A 20,705-nucleotide genomic window follows, 5' to 3' on the forward strand; every position below is an offset into this window, starting at 1 on the left:
TCCGCTATTTATGCTCTCATAGACCCAACTTCTTCAGTTGCTTCTCTCTGCACTTGATTTGAGATTCCCTAAATGCTTTGCTGAGTCAACTTTGATTGTGACTATAAATAGAGGGTAGAATGCAGTCACTTTCTATTGAGTACTTTCAAGTTTCTAGTTAAAAATTCCTCAAGTAAATCCAAGAACAGCTTATCGGAATTGGCATTTTATATTGTATAGAACATTTGTATATGGGCAATTCTCCAGAGAGGCCAACCACAGCCAAATATGCAAAGTCAATGAAAGCAAGTTCTGCTAAGTTATTTTTTTTATAATTAGTCTCTCAATCTCTCGCTCTTGCACTCTCTATCTCTCTCTCTCTCTCTCTCTCTCGCTCTTGCACTCTCTATCTCTCTCTCTCTCTCTCTCTCTCTCTCTCTCTCTCTCTCTCTCTCTCTCTCTCTCTCTCTCTTTCTCTCTCTCTCTCTCTCATTCTAACATTCTCACATTCTCAGTAAATGATGCATACAAAATTTTACCGTAATATTGCATTCCGTATTATCTAAATACCAAATACCTATAGAACTAACCACTTCACACTAATTATTGCCCGTTTGTCATGTTTCAACGGTATAACGGGTGTACCCGCCCACCCATTTTAACCCTAAAAATCCCCCGATTCCAAGAGCTAAAGTCGTGCTAAATCTAATCTAGTGTAGCCTTGGCTGATAATTTCGATATCAGTTCGACACTTTGGCACATTATCAACGCTTACACGCAGCGAGGCTAAATCAGTAAACCAATAAACGCCAAGCTAAATGGTCGAAAGCACGAATTTATAAAAAAGAAAACATATATATATACATACATATATAGTAATAATTGGATTAAGATGGAAAAACAGGATCCGCCGCCATACACTGAACAGCCAATGCCTCAGCTGCCATCGCAATCACCTCCACCACCTCAACCACCGCTGCCACCTCAGCCATCGCAGCCACAGGTGGACGCAGTGCCTACTGCTGTGCCGCCACAGGCAACGCCTCAGGCGCAAATCCGTTATGTGCCCGCCCAAACCTATCAGCCGTATCCGGCTGGACCCACACAGCCGCCCCTATATCCGCCCATGCAACAGCCGCCGGGCAGCTCCACGGTCGTCATCCACACAACAATACCACAGCGCGTGCCCGTGGGCCGAGATCCAACCTTCGTGCGCTGTCCGACGTGCCAGAACGATGTGATTACCCGCATAGAGGCTACGCCTACGGGGCGAACGCATCTATGGGCAATGATTCTATGTCTAGTCGGGTGAGTTTGACAGCGCCCAGCCAAAAAAAAAGAAATGCTAATTGAGCTGGTTACACCTGTGCGCCTTATCAGTTATTTGTATTTATTCCCAAGCATATATTCAGTCTCTCTCTCTCTCTTCAGCTGCTGGCCCTGCGTCTGTGTGCCCTACTGCATGGACTCCTGCAAGCAGTCGAACCATTATTGCCCCGTCTGCAATGCCTTCATAGGCAGTCGAGCCGCATAGAACGGAACTGACCTAATCAAGTCACTAAAATAACTTAAAACTAAACGGGCTTTGATGATTAATAATACAACACAGCTAACTGCAGAAACAAACATGTTGAGCTGATAAGAATACTATTATCTAAAAATAAAAATAAATTCACTCAGCAATAAATGTATTTAATTTCGCCGCCTAAAAGTATGCAATCAACTATTTAACAGCATTTGCTTCATTCTCGCCTAAGCCTTTGTTCATCTGTAATTCAAATGGAAGTTAATTAAACTACTAATGTATAATAAATTATACATTATACAAAGCTAAGACCCCAATATATTTTGCCATTAAATAAACCTGTTAATTATCAGATAAATACATTTTCACTCTACTCACCACATATTTGTTTACTGGGTTATGTTCACAGATCTGCATGGATTTACAATTGTCAGTGTACAATTCCGTTTTGTGCAGCAAACGTTGGCATGACAGTCTAGTCATCTCGCTCCCACTGACAGCACAAACAAGGCTTCTGACAGAAGAAGCTCGGTTATTTTTCAGCGACGCTTATTCCGTTTTTTGTGCTCTTGCGAAGAAGTCGCCGGTCGCTTTATCTGCCACTCGCATATTTCCTGAATATTAAACAATAAAGAGAATAGAAATACATCAAGTAAATAGAGAGGTAATGATGATAATGTGTATGTAAATGTAAAAGTGCGCGAGGAGTTTAATTTGATATATGTATAAAGTACGCACATACATATGTATGTACATTTGGATATTTACATATTTAAGTGCACACATACATACATATGTATGTACATACGTACATACAGATATACCTACATATGTATGTATAAATATGTTCATGCTCTGGCATACATACATATGTAGGTATGTATGCACTACCATATGTATGTATGTATGTAAGTATTCTTATGAATGTATGTACATATATGTGTGAATGTGTGCACATACATACATATGTATGTATGTACATATTACGGTTCTTTCCCGTGCTATTTGAGTAGATGCGCAAAAACTGCAAATATGCTGTATTTGCAATAAATATTAAGACAAGTTTCTTCGTTAGGCCATGGAGTACAGCAAATTGCCCCCGCAACCCCCACCGTATTCTCCAGAGCAGTACGGTGCTGGACCAAGTGCTCCACCAACTGAGCAAATTCATGCAGCGCTAGCGGCGCAGCCACCACGTCCGGATGTGCACGTGGTCAACACCAATCACGTAGTCGTTGACAGCTCTGGCCTGACGACCTGTCCCCGTTGTAACAAACGGATCATGTTACGCACGAAGCGTCATGCCACATGCACAACATACCTCTGGGCAGCAGTGCTCTGTCTCCTAGCGTGAGTGTGAAACTATTGTGAAACTTCCAATGAAAATCTAATTGCCAATTGCATTTTGCATTTTGCATTTTGCCTCCCTTTTCAGCTGCTGGCCATGTGTCTGCTTGCCCTGCTGCTGCGAGTGGGGATACCAGTCGAGCCCTGCCTGCCCCAAATGTAATGCTCGCTTCTAGAGTGCTCGCTTTTAAAGCGGATGCTCTCCGATAGCTACAAGCAGAGCTCAGTATCACATGCATATAACAAACATCTTATATATTCCTATACAATTCCAAAAATGCTCACATCAGCGCAAATACATACATACATATATTCCTGTATGTATAATGTACATATACGTATGTACATTCAACAACAATCAAATACCGACGCTTAGAGGTTCGCTTGGTTCCATTAGTATAAACAATAGCCATATCTGAATTTAATGTAAACAAACACTTTGCTGAAATATTTAACCTGTAAACAACTGTATACTTGATATATACATACATACATATTACTCAATAAACCGACTATTGAAAGTTGAACTTATCCAACATAAGTAGGAATGCCATCTAAAAAGTTGCTAAACTTTTGTTGCTGCAACATGCCCGCAACATTGTTGCCAACGTCCAACACTGGCACTGTGCTTTAAGTACTGTTAACATGGACTGTATTGCAGTTGAATTGGCACGATTTAGCATCGTAAATAATTTAAACGCCTGACATGTATCTATATACGTATGTGTATATATAAGAAAGCTTTAATTTAAGCACAGTTTTTAGTTATTAAGTCGCTTGCCGTTGGCTGCGCCTGCAAATGTATACAAGACCACTGTGCACAGCTGCGGCTTAACATGACAACAAACGGCTGCCCAAGCGACTTATCAGCGCTGCGAACTTCAAAACGATTTCGCTGCCACAGCGCGTAACAAGTTCGCGAAATTGAAGTTAAAGCTTAGTCTAGAAACAATCCAAAAAGGATATAAATATATAATTATATACATAACATATCTGTATATACATATAAGCAATGTGAGTAATACGAATTAGAAGATTGCTGCAAGCTAATCTAAGTTATTTAGCAAATTTTTTATTTAAAAATGTATAAATGTAATGAGAAGAGTTTTTATAAACGGGATGTGTGTGTATGTGTGTATGTATGAAATAACGAACTATTCACTAAAGATAGTTAACTTTCAGAACCAACCATATATCATCTAAATATTATATGGCCTGTCAAATCTAGATATTTATGAGCCAGTATTAAGAGGTCCGTTATGTTACAACATTCTTTATTTTCCTTTATGGTTAATCAAGCATAACGAAACGCGCCCAAAAACTACGAAGGACACGCCCTTGCCCAGTTGAGTAGGGTGGCTCTATTTTCAGGGGCTTGTTGCCAGAATTAGGTACATTGAAGTGTGAAGTTTATGTGCAGACACTTTGCTTGTCTCCTACGGGATATTCTCTGCCTTTGGGCAGCTCCTATGAATGACGACATCGTTACACTTTCGCTGACATCACTCCGTCGGGCTGGTCTTTAGGGCTTAATTTGCCTGCTGCATGCCAGTCCAATTAGCCGTTATCTGGGCTCAGACTAGTCATTAGAAGTCATGTGACTTGTGCACTTGTTTAAATTAGCCATTAGAAGTGATGTGAGAGTGCACATGTTGTTCTTTTTTTTTAATGGGTTTTCCAGATGTCAAAGCTGTGATTGCAATTGCAATGGAAATTGTCAATGCACGCGACTGGCCAAGTGTCGAGGTCAACCAACACCGGCTCCAAAATCAATAACTCCAACAGTTTCTCTTCTGGCCCACTCTCATTCATTAATTGTATATATTTCTCTATAGCAACATGTCCACACCTGTCGGATCGAAGCCATGCAGTCTGCTTTGCCCCAATTGCCATCAACAGGTGACCACGCGCACCGAGGCCAAGGCCTCAAATAAGACCCATATATTAGCCCTCATACTGGGCGCCCTCTGGTAAGGCATCATGCATATGTACATATATAGTTGGACTAACTAACTAAATAGCTGTTATTTAATTTGTGTTGCCTTGATTTCCTTGCAGCCTGTGGCCCTGCGCCGCCTGTTTGTACTGCACGGAGTGTGCGCGCAACACGGAGCACTACTGTCCCTCGTGCAACAACTACATTGGCAGCTACGAGCGTTGACATGATTCCAGATAGATCAGCTCTATATTGTATATATATACATATAGTGTATATATATATATATGCCGATTCGTATAGCAGCTGTGGGCTTTTAATGCAAACGACATGTTTTTCTCCATTATGCCATGTTTTTCAGCTGCATAGGGCACTGTTGCTACAGTGAAGCTTCGCTTAAGTGCACATTGCTTATGTATTCACTATTTGCTATACCAAAAATACCTCTAACTTAAATGTTGACTAACATAAATCGGAATTTAGCAAAGACTTTGCAGGAAACAGTTTTAGCATATATTTTTTCATTAAAAAAATATATAATATATATATAAACGCATTGAGCCTTTTCTTGAAATATAAAAGAGCGTACACTAAGGCTAAAAAAAAAAAAAATACAGTTACAGAAAAATAATGTAATTATACTGTGAAAGTGAAAAAGCATTGTTTCTAAATTTAAAAAAAAAAAATCAAAAAATTAAAATCAATCAAGAATTCGTTGGGAAAAAAAAAATAAACACTAAAACAAATGTTTCCAAAAAAAAATATATTATTAACTATTTATTGTAAATCATATCAAATATAGCCTGAAATTAATTTCAGAGAACTCTCTATTAGGAAAAATAGAATACATAAACGACACAAAGAAAATTTTTACAAAATTCAATGAAAAAAAAAATAATACACAAAATATATATTTATATATTTTTATTAAAGATATGTGAAATTTGTATAGGAAAAATAGCCCAAAAAAAAACTCTAAAAAACATGTTTAAAAGTATATTTTTAGCTAAAACAAATTGTATTTTTATAAAACTTATGTAGCCACGCCCACAAGAGTCTGTGGCAGAGCAGAAAACCAATGTAACTGTCGGCAGCTCAATAAAGTTTTATTCTAGTCCGCTTCGCTTATAGCCAATCCTGACTGTTCAGCCTTACGGCTCTTAATGCAATTATCCTGATGTTAGTCGAATAGAATTTACCATTTGCTTTATTATGTGTTTTATGCCTTCTCGCCAAATAAACAAATGTCGAATAATAATGTGTGAATTATTTCTTAATGGGTGCCGTTAGGCGTTAATTGCGCATACGCAGCGTATGCCAAGTGCCAAGTCCTTGGCTATAAAAGGCCGTTGAGAGGCTTGCGATGCTCATCAAAGAGTTTAACATGGACGTGGATCTGAAGCCGCTGGGCCTTAGCTATATGGCAAGTGCTCCAGGTGCACCAGCTCCTGCTGCTGCTGCTCCTGCTCCTGCTGCTGCTGCTGCTCCGGCCACAGTGCTGTTGGTGAATGCAGCAGGTAAGTGATGAGTGTCCAGGTGAAGCAGCTGAAACTCTTATCAATTACTGCCAGGCGCAACACCGCTGGGACCCGAGCCACAGCGCATGACGTGCCCCAGTTGCCACAACGTGATGCAAACGCGCCTGGAGCTGCGCTCCAATAAAAACACGCATCTTATTGCACTCGTGCTCTGCGTAACCGGGTGAGTTACTTGATATACCTATACTATACTTGTATCTCATCTATATTTTGCCTTTCTCTTTCTTTCTCTTGCTAGCCTAATATGTTTGGTCCCCTTGCCCTACTGCCTCAAGAGCTGCCGCAGCCTTTATCATTATTGCAGCTGCTGCAATCAGTATTTGGGCAAAGCCGCCAACTAACTGTCAACCGTGCTAAGCCCTAATTAAATCAAATCAATTAAATGCGAAAAACAAGCTAAATTCGTGTTCAGTTTTTGATTGCTGATATGCTCAATTAACGAAGCCAGCTCAGGTGAACCACAAACAGAGAGTTGAAACACATCGAACTATAAATACATACACAAATAATACAAATAGTATTCATATATATTATAGTACACTTGAGTTGTCTAGGCAGAAGCAGAGCTCGGCTGGGGAACAGCGAGATATCAGCTTAATACGTTTCTTACGCTCACGCAGACAAAGATCTCAGTTACATTGCTCTATTATAAAGTTAACGGTAGAGTTTGAAATCACATCTTAAGTAAAATTTAAATAAACAAAAATAGTGGAGTAGTCGGGAGTAGCCGACTAGGAAATACCCAGACTGTCTAAGCTGTTCTTATGCTGTGCTAGGGATTCCTAGATTAAGAAATACTGAAATATCGAGAAACAGGCAATGATATAAGTTGTATACTGGGCATTATTAGGTCGTCTAATCATTCACATTTTCAACTAAATACGGGCTATACAAATGCTTACTGCAAGCCGAGCTTTTTTAATTGCGAATAAAATGATTCAATTCAAACTGAAATCCACTAAAATTAATTGAGTTAAACTCATTTAGTTTTGAGGTACAAAAAATGCTGTATTATTATCTAAAATTATACACATACAATTTTTATAAATACATACAAAATTATATGCATACATACAAAGTATTTATTAAACGGCCTTTATCTATATCTAATATTTTTATGAATGAAACGCTATTTTGAATAAATAAATTTGCATAGAAATCAAACGAAAAGTTTATTTTAATAAACTCGTTCTGTTTGAAGCTTCAATATACTATATATGTGCTTCAATTTAGAATTAAATAAAAGTGTATATAAATACATTCTATTTATATATTAATATTATTAATATAATTAAATTAGTAAAATTATAAAAATTATATGCATATAAAAAAGAATATATCTATATATATCACATTTTTCTATTATTATTATGATAGATTTTATATATGTAATTATTTTTTTCGGAGTACCAATATACCCATCTGCTGTTGCAGCCTATGTATGAGCTTACTCTTTAATTGATAACTGTGAGTCATAACCGTTATCCTTGCGTTACGGATACTTTCCGCTGATAGTTGGATATTAAGCAGGATAACGACTGCAAAATGGCTTTACATACACACACACTAGCACACACAGTGACACATAAACACACACACACACACACACACACAGAGACATCTGTCGACAGCGTAGGCAATGGCTGAGCAGCACGATGTCACGCTGTTCAGTTCTATAGCGAGCCGCAAGCGAAGCAGACCACAAAACGGAAGCGAACAAGTGAGCCAGTGAACCAGTGAACCAGTCAGAACCAGTCAACCAATTGAACTCGTTGACTACTAAGAACTTGTTGAGTCGCAATGACATCGAAACCGAATCTATATCCAACGCCGCCAGAGGCTCCGCCCCAATATGGGGACGTAAACGCACCGACGATGATACCAGCCGAATCGTTGCCGCCCTCCGTGATTAATGTGCAACAGCCCCAGGTCTATATGCAAGGTTAATCAAATGAACATCAATCATCAATTGAAATGAGCAATTAACTGTCAATGTGTTTGTTGTCCAACTCGCAATCAGGTGGAGCACAGAACAATTTGGGCCGAGTGCCAACGTTTGCTGTCTGCCCCTCGTGCCACGCCCGACAGCAGACGACGGTGAACCATGAGCCGAGCACCAAGACGCATCTATTGGCGCTACTCATTTGTCTAGTGGGGTGAGCATGGGCCAGAGATATCTCTCTCTCTCTCTCTCTCTCTCTTGCTCTCTGTCTCTATCTCTCTCTATATATATGTGTATATTCTTTAATAATATCCTTGCAGCGGCATCTGTTGCTGCTGTGTGCCCTACTGCGTGGACTCCTGCCAAAGCGCTGTGCACACCTGCTCCAGCTGTGGCGCCTTTATAGGCACCTATCAAAACTGATGCTTGGACAATGGATTACAAAAACAATAAAAAACCACTACAACAAACACAACGTATAAATGAAATGTTTAACTTTATGCGATTTTAAAAATTAACTTAAATAACAGATCCTATATGATATTATAAATATGAGCATGAATTTGTGATGTAATTGACATATAATAAAAACAATTAAACAGCTAATGAATATATATATTGCAGATTACTGAAATTAAAGCTGAGAAAAAGGAAATTCAAAATTGTTAAGGGTGGAGGTAAAGGAATAGCCGATCAAGAGATAATATTCTAAGCTACACACAGACAGTCGGACAGACGTAACGATTGATTTACTTGACTCCCTATCCCAATTCAAAATCCTATTTTGCGTTTTCCGCTTTCCTTTCATGACTCCATACACAAAGCGCTCCTTTTTAATAAGTTTAATCCATGAGCAACAGCGCTCATTACGCAGAAATGAATATGGGGTATTATAAGGCAGCTATGCAGCAATTATACAACTCATATATGTACACTTACGTTCCAGTAAATGAAGTGTGATAATATTAAAAGACTCAAACTATGGCAAGGCGCAACAGTATTGCCGAGAACAGCAGCCAAGGCAGAGCTGAAGCCACAAATATACGTAATACATATACATATATACATTTCAATATCCCTAAAGTTTTACGAAATGTCTGCCATCGGTCGGGTGTCCACGCGCATGGTCTGTCCCAATTGCCATTTGGATATGATGACGCGTATTGTGAGCAAGGCCACAGCTCGAACTCATATGATAGCGCTCCTCATGTGCCTGACGTTGTAAGTGGATGTAATTGAAAGCTTAGAGGGAATGCAGTGAAAGTATCATCTATTTATATGCTTGCAGCCTATGGCCCTGTGCACTCTGTGTCTACTGTACGGACTTTTCTCGCAACGTGGATCATTACTGCTCCTTCTGCAATGCCTTCATTGGCACCTACGATCACTGAGCTGGCATTAAACTATAGTATTTATATATATACAATATGTGTGCAGATATTTAATAACAATAAAACAAAGAAGTACCAAATTAATGCCTTTGAAAATATAGAAATCTATGATAATTTAATATAGTTAGGATGCATTATTATGCATTATTATGAAATGATTCGCAATCATTTATGAGTCATGAAAGCGGTGCATACAAAGTTTTCTACGCCCTGAACCTATTATAATACCCGATGAAAGCCCCGCTGGTGTAAAAGTCTCCATCACAAGAGTTGGCAACATGAATGTTCCAAACATGAGCTTTAGCAACATGCTGTTAGCTGGATACAACTTCAATAACAACAACAGTGACCGTTGGCAACATGAGCGTCGCACTGTGAACTTCAGAGCTGGCAACATGAGCTTCAGCAACATGCTGCTAGTGGGATACAGCTATGATAGTAAGAGGGAAGTTAAGATACCCGTTAGGAGCACGAGCATCGCCTACATGAGCTTTAGCAGCATGTTAGATGCATACAACTGTGATAGGAAAAAGAGCGCAGTTCAAATGAGCGCTGGCAAAATGAGCTTTGGCAACATAGCGCACCAGAATGTTGCGAACATACGTTTTGTTAACATGAGCGTTGTCTACATGAGCTTTGGCAACACGCAAGCTGGATACAAACTGAACTAGCAACAAATGAGTTGGAACTTTTGAACTGCGTCAATATTGTTGCGAGAGCGCAGCGCACAAGCAAATGAGTCTGGAATGAAAGCTGACTATCAATAGACCTGCGCACGGTTAAACGCATCATGCAAAAGCAATACGCGCAGAGTACGCCAGCGGCTGGAGGTGTCAACATGAACTATCAGTATGCACAGGCGCAGCCGGTGCCGCCCAGCTACGAGCAGGCAACACATTTCCAGGTGCCAACGGCCGCAAACGTGGTCATCATACAGCGTAAGTCTGGCACACGCACTTGATGACGGCTTCGCTGTTTGTTTGTTTTGCTTAATGCCCATGTGCAACACTTGCAGAACAAGCGCCGCCAGCTGTGGGACCCGATCCGTGCTACGTCTGTTGCCCCCATTGCCAGGTGCGGAGTCTCACGCGCATTGAGTATTCGCCCAGTGTGCGCACACATTGCATGGCCGCGTTGCTTTGCATAGTGGGGTAAGAGAAACAAACTGATTTAGCACCTATTTATCTACCTCTCTCTCTCTCTCTCTCTCTATCTTATCTTGTCTCCAAATTTTTAACTTATCTGTTATCGTGGCGCAGACTCTGGTGCTTCGCCTGTTTGCCCTACTGTGCCACGAGCTGCATGAATGCGAATCACTTCTGCGGCCATTGCAACAAATTCGTGGGCGTCTATAGCAGCGATTAAGGCCAAAATGCTAAACAATAAACGTAAACAATTTCTCCATACAAACGAAATGCGAACATTTTTTGTTAGGTGTTGAGTGATGCAAACAGAAGCGCACACACACACACACACTCATACAAACTCATGCACACACATACATATGTATATGAAACATGAAAAGCTACTCATTACCTGTAAGGTAAACAATCAGAGCAAAGCTTTCGGAAACCTACCACAGAAAGGTTTATTGTGATAAGAGCCAATCGGCTGCGTCGCGTTTTATGAAATTGACAGAAAATTTGTCATAGCTCAGTCATCGATACAGTCATTATGGAACGCGTCTATCCCAGACAGCCGCTGGAGCAGCCCAAAGATGTGAGTGGACTGGTGCAGGAGACGCATCCAGAGCACCAGAAACTGTTGGCACCGCCCACCTACGATCAGGCGACGGGCACAGCAACGGCCACGCCCGCATTGACAACGGGACCAGCACCCACGCCGGCACCGCCACCACCCACTGGGTCGGCCACCCAGCATACGGTGATTATTCTGCCCGATGCGCCGTACGGACCGGAGCCGCAGGATGTGCAGTGTCCGTATTGCCATAACTATGCACGCACACGCATCTCCTACAGGCCCAATTCACGCACGCATCTGATTGCGCTGGTGCTGTGCCTGCTACAGTGAGTACTGGCTATAGATAACACATTTCATATTTACTGACGCCAATCTCTTTCGGATTGTGTAGACTCTATTGCTTCGTCTGCTTGCCCTACTGCATTTCGAGCTGTATGAATGCCAATCACTACTGTGGCATGTGTAACCGTTATCTGGGCACCTATTTGCGCAAGTGAGGTGCACCTGTGACGCATCTGTGTGCACCGTCGCCAAGCGTCGGCCGGATGTGCAGCTTCAAAATTAACATTTATCTGCAGACCGAATTGGCTAAATTGGCTAAAAGTAAAGAATTATACGTGAGATACACAAGCACACACACACACATACACGTAGATATAGTTGATTATATGTTCAGGTACACTCCTACCTGTGCACAGGTGTTAGTGTTTGTGTACCTTAGATAAATTGTTCAAATACATTTGTAGTTAGTATCTTAATTTCGTGTTTTTCACTTTTGCAATTGCCACAACAAAATTGCCAAAGTTTTCTTGTTTTCGATGCTTACCCTGTGCGGAGTGGTAAGCGGGTAGCTTGCATTGTTTTTGCTATGTCTTCGAACAGCTAGATTCAATGATAATATTTATTAATACACTAGTAAATTCTAGAAGAAGTGGCATGACAACACTAAGCAATATTTCTAACTAATTTGATATACATATAAAAATTTATATTATGAAAAAGCACTTCCTTACGCTGATATTATCAGACTGAGGGCTTCATGGAATTAAATACAGTCCAAAGAGCTAATTCAATCAATTGAGAGTGGAATTCCAATAAGAAGAGTCTGATTGGAAGCGTTGCTTAAAATTAATATCAAATATATTTATATACATATGCATGTGCACATATACATGCTGAACTGCTCAGAGGGTAGCACCTAGTCGCTCACTCTCCAAACATGCATTTTCGGTACCTGTTCTTTGTTGTTGTTTTAGCTTTTAAGCTCGCTCGCTTGCGCTCCGTCGCTCGCTCTCACCAACAGCAGATCTCTGGCAGCTGATTCGGCTAACGCTCAACCCAAATTCAGTCGCGTGTTGAAAGTGAAGCGCAAAAGTCATTCAGCGAGAGCTGCGATCTAACGAGAGCGAGGGAGAGTGAGAGAGAGCGAGAGCGAGAGACGTGGAGAGAGAGTCAAGCAGACAGCCAACGAAGTTTCGAGCCGTGGTTGACGCAGTTGCTGCTGCTGGTGCTGCTGGTATTACTACTACTGCCAATTAGCAAATCAAAGCTCTTTTGGAGCTGTGATTTAACTAAATCTGATTCATACATATATATATATTCATATATATCTATATATATTTAAATATATATATATACATACACATAGTTGGTAATTAAAGTTGAACTTCGCACCATGGATCAGAAGCGCGCCATGCTCTATCCCCAAGTGGATTTCAACACGCCCAGCGCTCCGCTACCAACGCCAACAAACGAATCGACTGGGCCAACGATGGAGGCGCCGCCATCCTACGATGTGGCAATCGCAGCACAAACTCCAATTGTGATTGCACAGCCACATACACAACCGCAGCCAGCACTACCACCACAACAACAACAACAGCAACAACAGCAGCAAGAAGTATTAGAGCCCACAATAGTGCAAACAGGTAGAAATGTGGATTTCACTTTTATAATTCCCAGCAATAAGCCAAATCTTATTTCAATGCAGCACCCACAAATTTGGGTCCGAATCCATGCCGCGTGCTGTGTCCCGCTTGTGGTGCACAGAAGACCACACGCATGACGCATACAGCCAATGCGAGGACTCATCTGGCCGCAGCGCTCATCTGCCTAGTGGGGTACGTGCAAATACATATACATACATACATATTATTAATTCTATTAAAAACTAATCTTATTTGCCCTTGTGCAGCTGGTGTGTCTGTGCATGCTTTGTGCCCTATTGCATGAATAGCTGCCGCACTGGTAATCACTATTGCCGCAAGTGTAACACCTTCCTGGGCGCCTACGATCCGCAGGGCGTTAAATGAAGCAGAACAAACTCAACGGAAACTGATGAACGCAATAAATTAAGATAAGATAAGCGAAAGATGTTGATCTATGTATAAAAATAAGCAGTCGCTTAAGCCTCAAATGTCAGCTGTTTGTATTATAATAATATACCTATGTATGTATTTGTTTAAGTCCAATATTCATGCATATAAATATATTGCGCATATGCACACATGCATACACATGGATGTATAAATGTGTGTTTATGTAAATTCGAATACTTTTGTGTATGTGTGTGTATATAAAACGAGTTGCGTTTAGTTGTCTACTCTTGACGGCTTTTGGGCTCCATTTTTGCAAACTGTGTAGGCGTAACACTCGGTTATTAAACATACATAACTATTAATAACTGCACAAGAAAAAAAAAAATTAGTAGTCAGTGAAATTCATGTCATTGGTTTTTTTTAACTGCTTACGCGCCTTTGGTTTTAATATCAGTAAGGCTGCCACATTGCCTCACTGAACAGCACTGTTCAGCACTCGATTTTTGCTCGATAAGTTCAAGTTTCATTTATTTTTCTGCTATCGTTTGTGCAACTGTGAAATAATAATATAAAGCTCGGAAATTTGGAATTCTATTTAATTCAGTGCGGAACTGTCGAAAATTTCGTTGCTTTTATAAAATAAAATATTTAAAATTAAAAAAAAAAAAAATAATAACGGTGTTTGTGCAACTGTCAAATAATATAGACGTCAGAAATTTCGTATTATTTTTGTGTACGGAACTGTGAAAGAATACAGACGTCGAAAATTTCGTTGCTTTTTTAAAATAAAATATTTAAAATTTAACAAAATAATAAACAATAACTGTTTTTTTTTTATTGTGTACTGAACTGTGAAAGAGTACAGACGTCGAAAATTTCCTTGCTTTTATAAAATAAAATATTTAAAATTAAAAAAAAAATAATAATAACGATGTCTGAGAAAAAAAAGCAAACTGAACATAAGCCACGGGATGATGGCGTTGAATTGGAAGACCAGTTTATTATTCGCTTTCCGCAGGTATGTTAACTTTCTTAGCTCCCGTCAAGGGCATCTCAATTGTTCGCGTTATTTGTAGGAAGTGGCCGACAAAATCAATGAAGCTATAAATGTAGGCAATGTGCAGGATCGCCTATATATAAACATAGACCAGGATTTGCGCCATGGCGACGTCCTTTTCGATGACCAAATGCTCCATGGCAAACTTGTAGACTTGCCCACTATTGTGGAGAGCTACAAGACAATTGATAAAAAAAACTTTTACAAAACGGCAGACGTTAACCAGATGCTCATTCTCAAGGAGGAGCCGCACGATGAGACAGAAAAGGAATCGCCCAACAAGAACAAGAAAAGAGATCCAAATAAAGTGGACAAAAAGTATTTGTGGCCCCATGGCATTACTCCGCCTCTTAAAAATGTGCGTAAACGACGTTTTCGCAAAACTCTGAAAAAGAAGAATGTGGAGACTCCCGAAATCGAAAAGGAAGTGAAGCATCTATTGCGCATCGACAACGAGGCAGTGCGTGTCGAATACGAGATTATCTATGAGGACACGCCGAACGATGACATCGAGACGTACAACGAGGCAGACGAGGATGCACAGGATGAAACCATAAATGCCGGCGATAAGACTGCTGATGAAAGCGCTTCTCAGCTTGATGTAGAATCGGATGATGATGAGACTAGCAACTTCGAGACTAATCGTGCTCCCGTTATGGGCGTCGCTGCACACGATATTTTTGGCGAGGAGGTGTCCACTACAGACGACGAGGACGAGCCTACCATGCCGTATGATTTCTTTGGGGTAAGCGGTAATGGGCAGTGGGGTTGTGATAAACAGGGGCATAATGAATTTAATAAGTCCATGTTCACTAGGGAGCCGAGCAGTCCCAAGATAAGAACTGCTAGTTCAAGTTCAAATTTAGCAGCCCCAAGTAGTCTCTATGACAATCAGCAGATGATGAACAAACGCGAAGAATTTGAGAATTTAGGGCTTATGGACGATCCACAGCCTCAATATACACAGCAGCAAATACAAGACAGAATAAATAACCTTAATCGACAGATCAGTGACCTGAGGGCACAACAAACTCAAAAATCTACTGAAATTGCTTCCATACAAAACGCTACACTGAAACAGCGCATGCAGGAGACGCTAGATAATCTCTTTGCTCAGATCAAGGAGCGTGAGCAGGAGCTTAAGAACTTAGAAAACATGTTGGAGCAATAGACCTGATAACTCAAATAATATATATAAACTTAATTAAAATAAATGTATTTTGTGCCATACGCAACACCGACATGAACTTAACTTACATTTTACACATACGAATTACTGTTAGAACTATAAATGAATAAATATAAATAAATGTTCGTTACTTTCCGCGATTTAAAATTCATTCTATATGATATAAAAAACAAAAACAAAAATTAATAATTTGTGATCTTAAATCACATCGATTGCTTGCCGCTGTAGGCGTAACCCTTTGTTTATTAAAAATACATAACTACTAACCGCATAAGAGGAAAAAACAACTTAGTAGCCAGTGAAATTCATGTCATTGGTTATGTTTAACTGCTTACGCGCCTTCGTTTTTATTATCTGTAGGGCTGCCACACTGCCTCACTGAACAGCACTGTTCAACACTCTTTTTTTTCTCGATAAGTTCTAGTTTCATCTTTCTGCTATCGTTTGTGCAACTGTGAATTAATATAGACGTCAGAAATTTCGTATTATTTTAATTGCGTACGGAACTGTGAAAGAATACAGGCGTCGAAAATTTCGTTGCTTTTTTAAAGTAAAATATTAAAATGTTTGAGAAAAAGAAGCAAACTGAACATAAGCCACGAGATGATGGCGTTGAATTGGAAAATCAATTTATTATTCGCTTTCCGCAGGTATGTTAACTTGTTTTGCTCCCTTCGAGGGCATCTCAATTTTTCGCGTTAATTGTAGGAAGTGGCCGGCGACATCCATGAAGCTATAAATTTAGGCAATGTGAAGGATCGCCTATATATAAACTTAGACCAGGATTTGCGCCATGGCGAAGTGCGTTTTGATGACCAAATGCTCTATGCCAAACTTGTTGACTTGCCCACTATTCTGGAGAGCTACAAGACAATTGATAATAAAAGCTTCTACAAAACGGCAGACGTTTGCCAGATGCTCATTTGCAAGGATGAGCCGCACGATGAGACAGAAAAGGAATCGCCCAACAAGAACAAGAAAAAAGATCCAAATAAAGTGGACAAAAAGTTTTTGTGGCCCCATGGCATTACTCCGCCTTGTAAAAATGTGCGTAAACGACGTTTTCGCAAAACTCTGAAAAAGAAGAATGTAGAGACTCCCGAAATCGAAAAGGAAGTGAAGCATCTATTGCGCATCGACAACGAGGCAGTGCGTGTCGAATACGAGATTATCAATGAGGAGGACAAGCCGAACGATGACATCGACCAGTCTGATATTAAGCCGTACAACGAGGCAGACGAGGATGCACAGGATGAAACCATAAATGCCGGCGATAAGACGGCTGATGAAAGCGCTTCACAGCGTGAGATTGATGTAGAATCAGATGATGATGAGACTAGCAACTTCGAGACTAATCGTGCTCCCAATATGGGCGTCGCTGCACACGATATATTTGGCGAGGAGGTGTCCACTACAGACGACGAGGACGAGCCTACCATGCCGGGGAACGATTCGCGTTTGGAGGAGTCCTCGCGTTTGTCTGCTGACGACTCCCGTATGTATGATTTCTTTGGGGTAAGCGGTAATGGACAGGGGGGTTCTGACAAACAGGGGCACAATGAATTTAATAAGTCCATGTTCACTAGGGAGCCGAGCAGTCCCAAGATAAGTACTGCTAGTTCAAGTTCAAATTTAGCAGCCCCAAGTAGTTTCTATGACAATCAGCAGATGATGAACAAACGCGAAGAATTTGAGAATTTAGGGTTTATGGACGATGCACAGCCTCAATATACACAGCAGCAAATACAAGACAGAATAAATAACCTTAATCGACAGATCAGTGACCTGAGGGCACAACAAACTCAAAAATCTACTGAAATTGCTTCCATACAAAACGCTACACTGAAACAGCGCATGCAGGAGACGCTAGATAATCTCTTTGCTCAGATCAAGGAGCGTGAGCAGGAGCTTAAGAACTTAGAAAACATGTTGGAGCAATAGACCTGATAACTCAAAAAATATATATAATATTTAGTATAAACTTTAATTAAAATAAATGTGTTCTGTGCCATGCACAACACCGAAATAAACTTACACTTAAGTTTTACTACTGACCAAACAACTATAGAACTATAAATAAAGAAATAAATGTAAATAAATGCACTTGTTATTTTTGGCGGTTTAAAATTTATTCTAAACGAAATAAAAAAAAATAAATAAACATTAATAATTTGCGATATTTATTCACATCGATTGCTCGCCGCCGATATATCGATAGTCGCTCGCGGTAGTTCAGCAACATTTTGTGTTTATTCTCGCGTCACATACGGCAACTCCGCAACAATTTTCTATTTGGCCAGAAGACATTGCAGAAAGTTTTTCAACCTCGAAAATAGAAATTCACAGCAATCACAATAATTCGCCAATTGTACATTAATGGAGTAATTAAATATTGATATTCTGCACAATTGGCTAGCGAGCAGCGCTGCAGGGAACGATTGCGAGCAATTTCTGCCACAGCAACCACAACAAGAGCAGCAGCAGCAGCCGCAGCAGCACGAACAACAACATTTGCAAAAATTTTCGGCCAGCTGCATTTGTCATCTACATTTGGCCATCGTCGAATTATTATGGACAAAAAATCATCGCCCGTGCGACGACAAAAGCGCCAAGCGAAAGTAATTGAGGAGAACTTCTGGGACTGCAGCGTCTGCACGTACAGGAACTCGGCGGAGGCGTTTAAGTGTCGCATGTGTGACGTGAGAAAAGGTGAGTGACCTCGATTCCAACAGCGGCGACAGCGCCAGCGCCAGCGACGTCAACGACAGCGGCAACTGCGACTGCCACTGAGGCAGCGACAGCAATGTCGAATGTTTGAATTACGTTGAAGGACGGCCCTAAATGGGTCGCTCTGAGTGAATTGTGAAATGCTCAGGCACAGTATAAACATAATTTGTTCTTTTCGATTGTACACACTTAACTGATATTCATATTTTCTTTGTTGTCTATTTCTCCCCTGGTATCTGGGTCTGGGCTGGCAGGCACATCGACGCGTAAGCCGCGATTAAATTCTGCGCTAGTCGCTCAGCAGGCGGCCACATTGCCAGGCGCTAGTGGGAACATGCCGAATGGGAAGCCGGCGTCCAGTTCGCGACATGGCAGCGGGCACGACAGGCAGCGACACAAACGTTATCCAGCCCGCTTGAAGAACGTTGATCGATCGACGGCGCAGACTCGTGAGGTGACCGTCAATTCGGTTACGGTTTTCATCACAGAATACAAGGCCAAGCCTGTGAGCAGTCGACGGGAGTCGAGTGAACAGAGCTTCAGTGAGAGCAACGATAGCCGGAGTTAGGTTCTAATTACATAAGCACGCAATTTGTGTTTTTATCCCAATTACGAAACTCTTCTTTAAATTCATGTATGCGAATCTGTATATGTATAAAGATAGTCTCTGTCGGTGTGGAGCCACAATTTCTCTTCCCCTTCACTCAAACACACACACAAACACACAGTCACACACACAAGTCCAATGTCTAAGTGTACAACAACAAAAATTGTAAATTCTAATATTAGGCCTAAGTACAATTGTAAATCTATATAGCCTGTTTCTCTAAGTTAGCAAGTATTAAGCGATATTCATGTTCTCTGTTAGAAACAGCAGCTGCAGCATCTAACAATGATGATGATGATATTTATCCATGCATAAGAACTTCCACATGTATTTGGCTTTTCATAGCTGATGACTGCATTTACAAACTGATGCTGTGGCACGGCTGCAACAATGTGAAATCGAGAACCTTGTATATATAGAAAAAGAAAACAAACAAACACACACACACATACAAACAAACAAACACAACTGTCTCGTATTGTAATATTTGATTCCTAATTTATTGATTTGTAAGCTCATCTTATACATACACCTAATTAGATACATATTTATATGTTCTACAAATCTATTGTTTATATGTAAGTGTCGAAAGAAAAACAAAAATATAATTTGATTAAGTGCAAGTGCGAAAATGTTCTCTATGTAAACAACTCAACTACCCAATGAATGGGGCAGACAAAACGACGTCGCTCCACATAACTCTATATACATACACGCATATTTATATATTTGTATAGTAATATGAATACCTGATTCTCAAATTCTGTGTACTATATGTAGGTTGCAGTCAGATCCAATTACCAAGTGCAGTGTGTCTTTATTAAATGGTTTGTGTTTCCATTCTACTTGTTATGTATTATTAATCTATACTAACAATAACAAATGACAAACCGACCTATATATATTTTTTAATTGTGCATGACAACGAAACAAGTGAATAATATTTAGTGAATTTGCTGATTTAAATCAATGATTGTTTTTTTGAATTTTGTTCTTTTTGTATACAAGACTGATTAAGCAAATACCTAAAGACCATATAACAAATATATATATATACATCTATACTATGATATATATGTATATAACGATAGCACCGGTTTACAGTTCAGTTGGCATACATAAACAATAGTTGCAATAATAACAACAATTTCTTTTTATACCAGCCAAAGTTTACAAGCTTGGCCACATAAATATATACACTTATATACATATATATAGATACGGAATATTAGCTGAAACAATGAAATTTTGATATACTTTTTAGCAATGGATAAATGGTTTAGATATGCATGTTTCAAATGATAACTTCGTTTTGTTTTGTGTATTTTTTATTAAGGTTTTACTACACACACTCCCGAACACACATGCTCGCAAACACTCTCACACACACACATACAGCAAGTTGTTCAAGTCTTTAAGTTGGCAAAAGCTTTGCAGCGAAAAGCTCA

The 20,705-nt window shown here is 40.1% G+C and overlaps 12 protein-coding genes across 14 annotated transcripts; all 12 read left to right on the forward strand.

The window, feature by feature from the left end:
• The first annotated feature begins 762 nt into the window (after positions 1–762).
• On the forward strand, positions 763–1,636 carry LOC108652739 (lipopolysaccharide-induced tumor necrosis factor-alpha factor homolog). Of its 3 annotated transcripts, none has more exons than XM_089262685.1 (3): positions 763–982; positions 1,016–1,287; positions 1,411–1,636. In XM_089262685.1, exons 1-3 carry the CDS (start codon positions 872–874, stop codon positions 1,511–1,513), a joined length of 486 nt encoding a protein of 161 aa, XP_089118811.1. In that variant the 5' UTR covers positions 763–871; the 3' UTR covers positions 1,514–1,636. The 3 variants fall into 3 exon arrangements, with proteins under 3 accessions (XP_089118811.1, XP_017958423.3, XP_089118812.1); XM_089262686.1 differs by having other exon boundaries at positions 779–914; positions 951–1,287; XM_018102934.3 differs by having other exon boundaries at positions 764–1,287.
• A 365-nt stretch (positions 1,637–2,001) lies between these two features.
• Positions 2,002–3,392, forward strand: LOC108653717 (uncharacterized). Its single transcript, XM_018104437.3, has 3 exons — positions 2,002–2,168; positions 2,580–2,854; positions 2,940–3,392. Exons 2-3 carry the CDS (start codon positions 2,583–2,585, stop codon positions 3,025–3,027), a joined length of 360 nt encoding a protein of 119 aa, XP_017959926.1. The 5' UTR covers positions 2,002–2,168; positions 2,580–2,582; the 3' UTR covers positions 3,028–3,392.
• A 228-nt stretch (positions 3,393–3,620) lies between these two features.
• On the forward strand, positions 3,621–6,045 carry LOC108653720 (lipopolysaccharide-induced tumor necrosis factor-alpha factor homolog). Its single transcript, XM_018104439.3, has 3 exons — positions 3,621–3,865; positions 4,687–4,821; positions 4,910–6,045. The coding sequence occupies exons 2-3, from the start codon at positions 4,691–4,693 to the stop codon at positions 5,010–5,012; spliced, it is 234 nt and encodes a 77-aa protein (XP_017959928.1). The 5' UTR covers positions 3,621–3,865; positions 4,687–4,690; the 3' UTR covers positions 5,013–6,045.
• A 105-nt stretch (positions 6,046–6,150) lies between these two features.
• On the forward strand, positions 6,151–6,720 carry LOC108653714 (lipopolysaccharide-induced tumor necrosis factor-alpha factor homolog). Its single transcript, XM_018104433.3, has 3 exons — positions 6,151–6,304; positions 6,359–6,488; positions 6,564–6,720. Exons 1-3 carry the CDS (start codon positions 6,151–6,153, stop codon positions 6,664–6,666), a joined length of 387 nt encoding a protein of 128 aa, XP_017959922.1. The 3' UTR covers positions 6,667–6,720.
• A 1,263-nt stretch (positions 6,721–7,983) lies between these two features.
• Positions 7,984–8,810, forward strand: LOC108657942 (lipopolysaccharide-induced tumor necrosis factor-alpha factor homolog). Its single transcript, XM_018110603.3, has 3 exons — positions 7,984–8,267; positions 8,346–8,481; positions 8,588–8,810. Exons 1-3 carry the CDS (start codon positions 8,126–8,128, stop codon positions 8,688–8,690), a joined length of 381 nt encoding a protein of 126 aa, XP_017966092.1. The 5' UTR covers positions 7,984–8,125; the 3' UTR covers positions 8,691–8,810.
• Positions 8,811–9,280: 470 nt separating this feature from the next.
• Positions 9,281–9,658, forward strand: LOC108657943 (lipopolysaccharide-induced tumor necrosis factor-alpha factor homolog). The gene is made up of 2 exons (XM_018110604.3): positions 9,281–9,488; positions 9,556–9,658. Exons 1-2 carry the CDS (start codon positions 9,361–9,363, stop codon positions 9,656–9,658), a joined length of 231 nt encoding a protein of 76 aa, XP_017966093.1. The 5' UTR covers positions 9,281–9,360.
• Positions 9,659–10,345: 687 nt separating this feature from the next.
• Positions 10,346–11,073, forward strand: LOC108657941 (lipopolysaccharide-induced tumor necrosis factor-alpha factor homolog). Its single transcript, XM_018110601.3, has 3 exons — positions 10,346–10,596; positions 10,674–10,809; positions 10,918–11,073. Exons 1-3 carry the CDS (start codon positions 10,449–10,451, stop codon positions 11,021–11,023), a joined length of 390 nt encoding a protein of 129 aa, XP_017966090.1. The 5' UTR covers positions 10,346–10,448; the 3' UTR covers positions 11,024–11,073.
• A 41-nt stretch (positions 11,074–11,114) lies between these two features.
• Positions 11,115–12,117, forward strand: LOC108657940 (uncharacterized). Its single transcript, XM_089260728.1, has 2 exons — positions 11,115–11,685; positions 11,751–12,117. The coding sequence occupies exons 1-2, from the start codon at positions 11,333–11,335 to the stop codon at positions 11,854–11,856; spliced, it is 459 nt and encodes a 152-aa protein (XP_089116854.1). The 5' UTR covers positions 11,115–11,332; the 3' UTR covers positions 11,857–12,117.
• A 570-nt stretch (positions 12,118–12,687) lies between these two features.
• LOC149091013 (lipopolysaccharide-induced tumor necrosis factor-alpha factor homolog) lies at positions 12,688–13,875 on the forward strand. The gene is made up of 3 exons (XM_089260727.1): positions 12,688–13,287; positions 13,350–13,479; positions 13,554–13,875. Exons 1-3 carry the CDS (start codon positions 13,035–13,037, stop codon positions 13,669–13,671), a joined length of 501 nt encoding a protein of 166 aa, XP_089116853.1. The 5' UTR covers positions 12,688–13,034; the 3' UTR covers positions 13,672–13,875.
• A 414-nt stretch (positions 13,876–14,289) lies between these two features.
• On the forward strand, positions 14,290–16,052 carry LOC115565699 (transcription initiation factor TFIID subunit 7-like). Its single transcript, XM_089260726.1, has 2 exons — positions 14,290–14,695; positions 14,754–16,052. The coding sequence occupies exons 1-2, from the start codon at positions 14,609–14,611 to the stop codon at positions 15,903–15,905; spliced, it is 1,239 nt and encodes a 412-aa protein (XP_089116852.1). The 5' UTR covers positions 14,290–14,608; the 3' UTR covers positions 15,906–16,052.
• Positions 16,053–16,358: 306 nt separating this feature from the next.
• LOC108658698 (transcription initiation factor TFIID subunit 7-like) lies at positions 16,359–17,893 on the forward strand. Its single transcript, XM_089260725.1, has 2 exons — positions 16,359–16,573; positions 16,632–17,893. The coding sequence occupies exons 1-2, from the start codon at positions 16,487–16,489 to the stop codon at positions 17,862–17,864; spliced, it is 1,320 nt and encodes a 439-aa protein (XP_089116851.1). The 5' UTR covers positions 16,359–16,486; the 3' UTR covers positions 17,865–17,893.
• A 263-nt stretch (positions 17,894–18,156) lies between these two features.
• Positions 18,157–19,880, forward strand: RYBP (ring and YY1 binding protein). Its single transcript, XM_018104429.3, has 2 exons — positions 18,157–18,632; positions 18,905–19,880. The coding sequence occupies exons 1-2, from the start codon at positions 18,494–18,496 to the stop codon at positions 19,216–19,218; spliced, it is 453 nt and encodes a 150-aa protein (XP_017959918.1). The 5' UTR covers positions 18,157–18,493; the 3' UTR covers positions 19,219–19,880.
• The last annotated feature ends 825 nt before the right edge of the window (positions 19,881–20,705 follow it).

This window comes from Drosophila navojoa, chromosome 5, assembly GCF_054131105.1.
Source record: "Drosophila navojoa isolate 15081-1374.11 chromosome 5, UAZ_NAV_1.0, whole genome shotgun sequence".
Taxonomy (NCBI): Eukaryota; Metazoa; Arthropoda; class Insecta; order Diptera; family Drosophilidae; genus Drosophila; species Drosophila navojoa.